The sequence below is a fragment of the Cyprinus carpio genome, chromosome B4 (genome assembly GCF_018340385.1).
Source record: "Cyprinus carpio isolate SPL01 chromosome B4, ASM1834038v1, whole genome shotgun sequence".
NCBI classification, from domain to species: domain Eukaryota; kingdom Metazoa; phylum Chordata; class Actinopteri; order Cypriniformes; family Cyprinidae; genus Cyprinus; species Cyprinus carpio.
In genome coordinates this window covers 11,136,528-11,148,712 of record NC_056600.1, presented here as the reverse complement: position 1 = coordinate 11,148,712, position 12,185 = coordinate 11,136,528, and the positions used below count along the sequence as shown (strand labels likewise).

Here is a 12,185-nt window from a genome sequence, read left to right as displayed (position 1 = left end):
CGGTGCCAGGGGCTTATTGTCTGCTACTTCCTACACACATTACACACAGATTAACCTTACATCTGCCGTCATTACAGGCAGGAACGCCAGAAAACAATAGCCATATACATAGACAAACACACACATACTATGTACCAAGCAATATTTCTAAATCAAATCAAAGGAGGGATACGTTAACTGCTTTATAATCCAATGTATCAGAGTTCAAGAGGCGGTCAGAGCCTGTAGCAGTGACTTTCATTCATTCTGACAATGGATAAAGTTCATTTCTGAGTTCTAACTTAATATGCTAATAACCTGAGTGAGTCCTAGTCAACATTGTCAGCATTGTCAAAGAACAAATCAAACTCCTGTTGATGTACTTTTCCATCATTTTCAAGGCACGAAAATGGTGTTGCACACTTGCCAATCCAAACACATTTCTAGAGAAAAACATTCTAATCAAAGACCACATTACTGTGTGCAAATCTTTTGTCCTGCATCCCACGTTTGCAGATCCAAAGCCTGATGAATGCGTCTGGCAGTTGCGCGTGGGCTGGCACGGGTCAGTCATGCTCTGTGTGTAACTAATTCACCACTACAGGTGTGGCACATGGCACGTCCAAAACCGACATCTGCTCCCCATCAAACCTGAAGCCCAATATGAAGATTAATCAAATAAACAGGCGCACAAACACAGCATTTAATATGCAAACCTGCACCTTCTGAGTAAAACCATGTACATTGTGGGAGTAGTTCAATGTGTGAATGACAGATTTAAATCAAGTTATAACAACCCTTTAATGAGCTACCAGCCGTGAGTTTTTTTTTTCTCTCCCTGAATTTGTGCGCAATTCCCGGCTCTTCCTGTTACATGCCAATTAGCATTAGTCCTCACGTGTGCAGTTGGATTCCGCTAGGCAGATAGAAAAATAACACACGCCTTCACACCTGAACAGTCTTTAAGAGCACATCAGATGTGTGTGAACGGACATCCAAACACACGTTTGCTTAAAGATCGTCTCTGACTCAAACAGGCCCATATTGCATACCACGCTGGCTTATTTCACAGTGCAATTTACCTCCATTCAGCCAGTCGGCAGTCAGTCAACGCCTGCTTTTACAGTTGCTCAACGGATGACTTCAAGTATGAATTGGGCATAATTGGCAAATCAGAAATAGACATGGAAGAATTTGAATGACCAGAAAAGAAGACACTTGAGACTCCATTAATTTAATATTTATCAATGTAAATGCATTCAATTATTGTGTAAATACACATACAAAGAAACAAAACATTTTATTCAATTAATCAATCAATCAATCAATCAATCAAATAAATGCAGTATAGTCACAAATTTTTACCAATCAGTATTTCTCTATGTAGATTTATTCAATTAAAATTAATAATATAATATAATATAATATAATATAATATAATATAATATAATATAATATAATATAATATAATATATATAATATAATATAATATAATATAATATAATATATAAATGTTGGATATTAACACTTTTGACTCCAGTCAATATTTCGAAATGTATATTTATTTTTGTCAATTTATAAGATTTATTCTAAGTAAGTTTACAAAACAAATAAATAAATAAAAAATAAATAAATAAATAGTTTTACAGTATAACATTTATACAGTTCAAACAATGATTCTAATTTAAGAGAGCTTTGAAGTAGGTGCTTGAAACCAACATACTAAACCACTTGCTTGGGTAAACACATGCATACTTGATCTTCTAACCTTAAACACATTCATAAACAGCGCTTGTGACAACTTCCCTATGTTAGGGAAAACTAGCCCTAGACTCTTCTGTATGCTTTAATAGGCCAATGCTGTATATGAAAGCAAAAAATAGGACACAAAACTGCTAATTTCCTGGAAAGGATCTGCTCTAAGACTTGAAGCCTACTGATGTTTCAGAGAGCAGATCTGGTTACAGAGCGGAGACTCCACTGTGTGCCCCACAGATGGGCCACTTGATACTTAATATGCAAACGGACGGCACAGGAGACCTCAGAGAGCTGCCAATGACTTTTCAAGCACACTAGAAACCCAACTCAAGTTTGATAGTCACAGGATTGAATGAACATACAGAACCCTTCCAAGACATGCAAGTTTGGACTCAATGAGCGAAAAAGCCTGAGTGGCAAGCAGTGACAAAGAAATTAGATATACAGGCTTCCATATGACATTTACACACTCACAGACCAGTTATCAGTATTTATACAGTCTTAGATATGTTATTTGTGCAATAAAAATTAAATTAAATTAAAGTACAGATATGAATGACTGGGTGTTTCTGCATGGATATGTTTTGGTTGTTTTTTTTTTTTGAAAATGGACTTATTCTGTTCATATGTGGATTTTTTTTAATTTATCTAGTTTGAAATATTTCAAATATATTTATATATATATACATTGATTATATATATCAAAGCGTGTATATATTTATTATATATCAGAGCGGGTTTATATATATATATCCCCACCGGGTATATATAGTAATTTTTTCTGCAGGTAATGAACATTTATATCACAAAATTGTTGTCTCTGATAAAATTTTGTGATAAAAATGTAATTGAAAATACTGATTCCTTCATCTTGATAAAGATAATTTTTTAGATAGCATTTTATGTATCCTAAATACCCACAAATAAACAATATTTTAATTTACAAAATTACAAGTGAATGGGAAATGATGCACATTATAAATATACAAATATATATATATGCAATTAAAAAAAAAATAGGGCACATACTTTATAATCTAAAGGAATTTTTCCAGATTTATTTTTTTAAATGTGTTTTACCAGTGTTTTGAATTTTACACTTCATTGCATTGTGTTTTAGAGATAAACAGAAATGTCTGTAAAGTTACTAGTCTTAATTGCAAAATTGATCATCATAGTGACACTACAAATGATGCACACAGTAATAATGTTTGTACAAATCAAATCATTTTTAAATAAACTTTGTTTTAGATTAAAAGCATTGGTTATGATTATTTCACTACTCAGATAAACCGTTTTTAAAACACTAAATATAAAACTTTTATAATATTTTATGGATTTTCACATTCAAGTTTCTGACACAAGAGTACAGCAATAAAATCTACACATAAAAAGTATTTTAAAAAGCAGTAATTTTCAAGTTTTAACATAAAAAAAGTAAAAATCTTAATCCTTCAGAAATGCATGATTGTTGTTAAAGGAACCTGACTACAAGTTCAACACATTTACAAGGAATGTTTGAGTAATATCAGCTTATCATTGCTGTTGAATTAAGGATGTCACAGTGTGCTGGTGTCAGACTCCAAGGAAATGACCCGGGCCAGTTTGTGTCTCACACTGACAGACTGTCGCTCACACAGGGGGTCGAGGCCAGCCAAGAGGAACAGACAGGAGCAGTGACCTCCCTGTATATGTGTGTGTGTGTGTGTAAGACGTGTGTGATAAAAGGTGAAATGCATCCCATCCTGTCTGCTTTTGCCAGATGTAAGAAAGCATATCTGCAAAGACACAAGGTCTCTCTCCATACTTTAATTCTATATAACAGTCCATTCAAGTGTACTAACAGTGTGAACTGTAAAGTTATACTGAAATTAGTCTCTGATAAACACTGCAATTTCAGCATCCCATAATTCCTCAGCCTTCTGCTCTCTGTTTTCACTCAGAAAATGTCTCACCTTTGCAAGAACAAAAGAACAGACAGAAAGTGAGGTGGGGGAGGGGTATCATCCACGTTTCGTGTGCCGTACAGACACAAGAAGCCACTGAGATCTATTTCTGTGCTTAACCTTGCATACACAGATGCTTTATTATTTGATCCGCATAGCAGTCTTACCAAGTAACTGTGCTACAGGACTGAACTGCAGTGCTCACAGATTGTTTTAATATTGCAGATACATCACACATAACTCATAAATTATCTGAAGAGCTCTCGAACTGTAATTCTCCGCAATACACTAGCAGCAGCACATGCACACGTTATTTCCTCCCTGGGTGTTTGGCCAGATGGGATATTAGGAATTGTCATCTAGACTTATGTACTGCGAATTGTGTGTTAATTACAAATGGATCAATCCACAATCCTCCAGTGCACCATAAACCTGCTATATAGACCCAATCAATATAGAACAAATCAAAGAAAACAACCTAATTTAAAGTCAATGCGATTTGCCATTTGAAACCACTTTTAATAGCTTGATGCATTTTAGATTGAAAAATGATAGTCTGTAAAAAAAAAAAAAAAAAAATTAGGTTGATTTTACTTATAGGAAATCAATTATATGATAATGTTATCTAACTTATCTAAATAAACTATAATTAAGCACTAGAAACTAAAGCTACATGTAATTAAAAAATAAATAACTCAACTTGTGTTGTGCTGAAGATGAAATTGAAGTTTTATTAAATTATTAGCATTTTAATATCTAACCTGAAGTGCAAACGTTATCTAATGTAAAAATAGAAGAAATTTGCATTCACAGTTAAATATTCAACATCACCTGAAAAATAAATAAATCCAAAACAATCTAATTTAAACTCAAGTCAAATTGCCATTTGAAACCCATTTTAATAGAGTAATTTTGTGTATTTCGGATTGATACTGATATTCATTGTGGGGAAAAACTATTTAGGTTGATTTTATCCATAGGAAATCAATTGGATTGTGAAAAACAGAGCTATTTTGTTATTGATCAACATTATCTTAAGGGCTAAGTGACATCAGCAAACAAGCCATGTCATTTAAAAGAGGAAGAGTAAGTTATTACATTATGATTAAATATTATTAAGATTGAATTGATGAATCGTTAACTAGGGAAATGCATTAAGAAAGTAAATTTCTTCTTTTGCACAATATTTCTTTTTTTTTAATACTAGATCCATCATACTAGTTCTCGCCATCAAGTCAAGTGAACAGCGGTATGTAGATTTAATGCCGTGTGTTTCATTCGTGCAGCACCCAAGTGTGACAGAGGTGTAATCAGCCCCTTTTGACTTGCCAATTGGGCTGACACACAGAGGATTGCATGATAAAGGAAAGACAAAAGTCCATAACTTCTTATAATTACCAATCAGCTCTGAAGCCCAGCACTAATTACACACCAGTGTGTATAGGGCAGACAAGCAGGTCATCTCCTCTACAGTTCCAGACAAAGAACTTTTATTATCTCTTCTGCTGAAACTGGACTATGATTGTCTTATAAGAATGAAAAAGAGAGGCCAGGATCAGTCTAAGAATATAAAATGACAAGTTTAGGACAAAGGAACAAGATATTTTTGGTTTGTTTGGAGTTAATAATTTCAAAAAGGAGTTCACAAGTTCTGAAAGGGCAAAACAATACTAAACGCAAATAATAAAATGCTATTAACTGCAACTTGGTCTACTTAGAAAGAAAATATGCATGAAAACCTATATGCAATAAATCTCCTGCAGAGTGTCTGGTTGATGCAAAGTACATTTTTGCATTGCATAGCTAGTGTGTCTACACAGGTGGTGTATGGTATATTAGAAAAAATGAGAGCAGAGAAAGGGGTTCATAGCGAAGACCTTCAATCTGAGGGTCTGACTGGTCGAGTGGGTTTGTTATACGGATGTAAAGGTCAAGCCTGCACTTTTTAAAATGAAATAACACAAAAAAGAAAAGGTCACCTCATAATTTGTCTTGAAAGACAGTCATACAGGAAGCAGATCAGACAGAAGTGTAAAATCCCATGAAACTCAATCCACCTGAGCGGTAGAGACAGTAACAGCAATGATAATTACCCTGCTGGCACTTCTTATTACAGTTAATGCTGTACAACTTATAAAAATCTTTTAAAAAAAGATAAGAAAAAGATTAGCAGAGTGCAACCATGCACAAACATACTGAAATTGGGGCCAATACCTAAAAGCTGATATTATGTTAATGCTGATAACGGAAAAAATAGAAAATATTAACATTCATTCATATTTAACACTAAAAACTAAAAATAATTTTTAAATTATGCATGTGAATTTAGGAGTCAAATAATGATAATGTACAGTATGAAAAATCAGTAATAATTTGTCCTATGCTTATAATTATTATTTATAATTACATTAAATATTTTATTAAACAGATTAACTCTAAGTAAATGTTACATTGTGGCAAAGGTAATGTAAAACAAATGTAAAAATGGAGGAAATGCACAAATCAATAAACCAATATCAACTAATACTAATAAATAGTAAATGAACAAATAATTGAGATGAATGAATGAAAGAACTGCAGCCAATAACAAATATGGTCTGAAAATAGGGTGCATCCCTACCAAAAGTGACTAATTTCATTTACTTAGTTCAATACATTTTTATTTAAATATCATAGATCTGTTCATGTGTGCTTTTGAAAGCCAGGATAGCCTTCTACATATTCACATAGAGTCTAAAAACTGGTATGCAGTAAACATGAAACCACACACACAATAGCAGGCAATATGGTGCGTCTGGTAAGGAAGATCAGTAGCTGCATAAATGACATGAGACACGGGTTTAGATGAGGTCATTTGCTCTCTTTCCAGATCAGGAGAAAAAGATAAACTCAGCATCTGTCATTTCACTAAAGCTGAAAATCACCAGGACCACTGAGAGAGTAGAGTCTATTTTTAGCAATAATTATGCAATCATTCCATGCATGCTAGAGCCAAAAAGAATGATATGGGCTTTAAATGAGATTTCCATCAAATGCACACACACACACACACCCGCTTCGCCTGGGCTGGAGTTGGCAGGGTCTGCTGATATGATCACCTCGGGGTCTGTGCTATCTGACAGGCTTATCATCCAACACACTCACAAGATCAATCAAAACTACATGTTTCTCTGTCTTTCCCTTCTTTTGTTCCACACCCATCGCATTTCATCAGCAAGGAGCATCATTTAGAAAAAGGCTCCGGGACAGGAAGATAGATGAGGGTGTTCTGAGAGAGAGACAGGGGACGTGGCCCAACAGTGACGATGCCAATAAGAGAGACCTTGGTTCAGGCAGGAGTGTGAAGCATCCTTACACACATACACACTCGAAACTCAATCTACAAAAGCCAGTTTCTTTTGGCAGGTCTCTCTAAAGGTTGTCCTCCATCTGGAGGCCCATTAAACCTGAAGGCTGTGATACACTGACTGCCCAATTCACTCGCACAGATCCAGACCCATATGGTTGTCAGTGCTCTCGAGACCAACACTTCCTCTGACCATCGATGGCCACTGTAGGGGGTGCAGAAGTAAACTGGTGCCAGCTTTTTCATGTTAATTAAAAATCACATTTGGAGTTTGGAGAAGATCTTTTAGAACAAGGTGAATTATAAATAACAAATGTAATGATGCAATTCTTGCTAATTTCTGCTTCTGTGTTTGCAATGATATCTCTGGAATTCAAGGAACTGCAGATGCTAAAAATGAGCGTCTGAGTGAGAGTAAATGAGTGGGAGGTGATATCTCTCGTTTTCCTACCAAGCTGATCCACAGACTGGAAATTACACTGAGCATCTGTCCCCATAAGGGATCCTGACCACGACCGTAAAATGCACTGCTCCCATGAGCCTAAGTGTTTCAGCTCGATTGAGTGAAATAGCCTCTATCACCTCATTCTAACACAGATTCGCTGATCAGCAGTTACTAGAGTTTTAGAGATTACTGGAGAAATAAATGCATTTAAATTTAGTTGCCTGGCTCCGTGCACCTTTCAGATTTAGCCTAGAAGTAGATCAATTTTTAGACAATATCTTTAAGTAAAATCAGAGTTGCCATAGTAACAACATGCTAAGTCATAAGTTCATCACACTAGTTTGACCTTTTTGAATTTCTGATGAAGAAAATCGAGCTAAAACTCTGAGAACTCATGCAATTGAGTAGAAAAGACTAATTACAGTGTTATATTATAAAATACATATATATAATTTATTTACACAGTTTGTTCAAGTAAGTGACTATTTTATGCAGATATCCAAGGTTTCACATACTTTTTCACAATCACTGTGTATTAATATTCATCCACCATAATGTTATCTGTTTGCTGTCTTGTTTTCTACAGCACTGCAGAAAATAACGTTTGGTTTCTCAAAATCTGTCATTTCGGAAGGTTACCTGATATCATTGAGTGTTTACATCACCCTCAAATCAAGTCATCCGTAATAAGACTTGAAATGACATCACGTATTACATCACAATAGATAAACAGCAGCTAATCACAGAGATTTTGCCAATTTCATCCGCCAGCCAAATTAAGGTGAAATGGCTCAGACCCTACAATCTAAAACTTGATCTTGCTGACAGAACACAAACACACAGCCAAGTCCTCCGAGACTGAGAGTAAGAGAGAGGGAAAGAGTGCTGGAGTACGGGTCTTTGTAACGTGGCTAACAAAGAAAGACGAATACATTTCCATGGTGAGCCCATTGAGGGGCGAACACTCACACTAAACTAATAAATCTCACAGACCACCAGGGCTAACAGGGCTGTGCTGGCAAGAATAGTGTCAAAATTGTCAGGGGGCATGAAATTGCAGTGTAGGCGTGTGTTTGTGTTTATTCATGTCTGCTTCTTGTTGTGACTTCAATAGCACGGTGCAACATTTTCTTTGATTTCTTCTCGCAAACATAAAAGCTGGAAAATTTAAACTGCATAAATAACAGAAACATCTGAGGCAACGCTTCCTTGACACACTTTCTCTTCAGCTTGGGAATTCTCTCCACAGAGAGTAGATCCAGATTTCCCTTTCCTTTCAACCTTCCCTAGTACCTTCATCCTTCCTGGAGACATTGCATTATTCCTTTCTCTCTCCGTTCTCTCGTTCTTCAGTCGGGAGTCAAACTACAACAAAGGGACCAACATGTGACATATAAAAAGTAATCTCATGTCAAGCAAAAGCAAACCGTAACCAGCCAGACACATACACACAATCTCTAGGGTTTCAAAGCGCCAACACAAAGACAACGCAAAAATGATTGCTGCTAGTTTTTATTCACTCTATAGTGCCACAAAAGAGCAAGCACTTGTACAAAACTCCCAATCACAAGCAATACAGCTCCGCTATCAGCAAGAAGTCACTCTAAACACAAGCCCACCGTTTTGAAGCAGTAGGGATCAAACTTCTATCGCCTCAGTCCAGTCGCCGACAGGGATAATCACCCAGATTGGCTTCCACACAGGCAAAAAGCACAGTTTACCATCTAATTAGGGACTAAAGCCATTGTGTACAACAGCTTAATGAGGCGGTGATCAGAGCAACATGAAAATATTATTTTGCACGCTTGATGCTCAGGAGGGAGCAGGGACTTTGACCTCCTGTGCAGCACAGGAACATGGGCAATCCTACAGTTCGGAAAGGAACGGAACCAGGAGATGAGCCAGTCCGAAACCCTAAATTTGTCTTTCACTACTGTATTGAACAACTCTCTATTTCTAAGTATCTGTTATAGATCTCCAGTGGGTGTCAACTACAAAGACAAGGGTTGGAAACATAGTACTAATCATGATCAATGTTCTTTTTGCAATTAGTTTTTTATCCAGGCTTGCTTCCTTCTTGCAACTCTGACTCGCAACTACATAACAAAAAAACTATTTTCACCAGTGTGTAAAATCCAAAATTCTCCTCCTCCTAACTGTGAGCAGCTGTACACAAATGAATAAGAACATGAGTACAGTTGTAAAGGATGTGCGCTGCAAAACTTCCTTTGATCCCTGACAAATTCTTCCAGGTAAGTCCCCAATGCGGTTGGGAATTCATCACATAACACAACAAAGAGTTCCCCTAAAAGCTCTTCACACAAGACTGTGCAGATCCAAACACAGAACAACTATTAGAACCAAACTGAATGTCTTTTAAAACACAGGGTTTGGAGTCGATAGCCCCATGGGCATGCTTGAACCAGAGTTCGAATCCCAGCCTGTGGTCCTTTCCATTCCCGTAACTCTTGCTCTCTCCCACTTCGCTTCCTATCCACCCTCTGACTGTTGTATCCAAAAAAGCACAAAGGGCTTCCCCATCTACTACTTGTAGAAGTAGCGTCCTATCCCTTAAAACAACTGGTACTACTTGCATTATTCTTATTTGTAGGTTGCTTAGTTTAAATAAGTGGATCCATTCATCTAACCAAGTTGCCTTGAGAACATATCTCTAGGTAGAAACTTATATGGAGGGTCCCATATGATCTCCTATCTCAACCTCAGCAGGCTCTCAGGAGTAGGTTAAACAAGTCGACTCACCTGTGCGATCTCATACAGCAGCTTGTAGTGCTCCTCTCTCTTCTGCAACGTGCACAGGTTACAGCCCATCTCGCCGTCGCGGGTCCCCCAACAGATCTCTGGCAGTAGTGCACACACACAGGCACACCGGGGATTTCCCTCAAAGGTTTTGTAACGTCTCTCATCAGTGGGTACCTCTCACCCCCTCTTCTTTGTGTGAAAATCACGCACTGACTGGCCTGCCTGATGCTGCAGAATTCCTTGTGAATGACTGTCTGTGTGCGTGCATCATACCCCCTCGATCTCCCAGTGTCTCTCTCATCCACACTAGCTAGCAGTCATCCACGCATGCTGTACTAAACCCCTCTTCATAGAGACACACCCCCCTCCTCTCACTCGCCCATCTCTCTCTCTCTCTATCTCTCTCTCGGTTCCTCCCTCTAAAGCTCAGTGCACATGACTACACCTACTCTAGCCCATGAATAATAATGACTGTCTGTTGGTTATTCATAAAAGATGATGTGTAGAAGGTGCTGTGACTGTTAACTGGGTATTTATCTTAAGGCATTAAATAAGATGGTAACGACCACCAACTGAGCAACAAAAAAATATATCTCATGTTCAGATAACACTTATTTTTTTATTATATGATTGATTTATGATGTTCATTTCTCAGTCATTTGTGATGCTGTATTTCATGAATAGGAATTGGCCTTGTGAAAGAAGAATAAATGGTTTGTTTTTCAGTGAACAGTGAATAAATGTTGTCAAAAGGGATTTCAACCATTTTGTGAACACTGTATCCAATCCAGACATGATGCAATACACAAATAAGAGATAAAACTCTTTTATGTAACTCAGAGTTTTTATTTTAACGAGCCGCAACAGGACATTTTGTCAGTGCCAATTTCTTTGCCTGCTGTGTGGGTCAGTGTCGCCCACTGTGAAATCTCTTTTGTCCAAAACCTCACCAGTTATTTCTGCACATTGAACATCAAATATCATCTAATTAGCTGTGAATGTGTCACCTTCTGGTGCAGTTTTTGCTGTCTTTTCTCTGTCTGCAAACTCTGGTTGCAAATCGCCACCCTAGTGGTCGTTGTAATGAACTTTCAATGTGTTTGTTCATCACCAATCTTTAGTTTGGGTCTCAAGTAAAGTGACATGACAGCAAGAGCTTCTATCCTTTGCTTACCATAACCATACATTTTAAAGCAGCAGCAGGACTTGGAGTCACATCCAAAGCTCAAATTGCCATCAAAAATCCTATATCCCAAAGAACAGTTTGTCATAAGCACTGAAAAAGAATCTAGACAAATTACAAACTTCACCACCCAGCTCTTTACATTGGCACTGACATTAAAACTACAATATTAGTTAAAAGGATAGTTCACCCAAAAATGAAAATTCTGTCATTAATTACTTTCAATTACACCAGCCAATTACATTTCAAACCTGTAAGCTCATCTTCAGAACACAAATGATTTCTGGGCCTGGAACATGGTAGTTGCATTGCTGTCTATGCAAGGTCAGAAACCTCTCGGATTTCATCAAAAATATCTTAATCTGTGTTCTGAAGATGAACGAAGGTCTTACGGGTTTGGAATGACATTAGGGTGAGGTATTAATGACAGAATTTTCATTTTTGGGTGAACTATCCCTCTAACATTTAACAATATTTCCACATATTCTTGACAGGGGAAGGAAATTTAATAATCAACTACTGAAAAAAAAAAAAACCTAAATGTTTGATGACTATTCTAAATACTGTAGGGGATGTGCACAGCTTATACTTCATGATGGCTACAGCCTGCTGTATTTACCCACACATGTCAGTGGTTGATAAATTAGATTTATGTTGGCGGCTTATTTAAAGACAATGGTCCAGTAAATATGCAAAAGAAAGGGAAGAGACACCAACCACTATTGATTGTCCTCAAATTGGTTTCCAGACTCACAGTGAGAGTAAAAG

The 12,185-nt window shown here is 37.0% G+C and overlaps 1 protein-coding gene across 1 annotated transcript in view; it reads right to left on the bottom strand.

Annotated features, from left to right (window-relative positions):
- The window catches only part of pdzrn4 (PDZ domain containing ring finger 4), a 30,110-nt gene extending 19,508 nt beyond the window's left edge, over positions 1-10,602 (bottom strand). The window contains exon 1 of the mRNA XM_042721973.1: positions 10,235-10,602. Within this exon, the coding sequence (XP_042577907.1) occupies positions 10,235-10,303 (69 nt within the window). The 5' untranslated portion in view covers positions 10,304-10,602. The remainder of the gene's footprint in view (positions 1-10,234) is intronic.
- Positions 10,603-12,185: the final 1,583 nt, after the last annotated feature.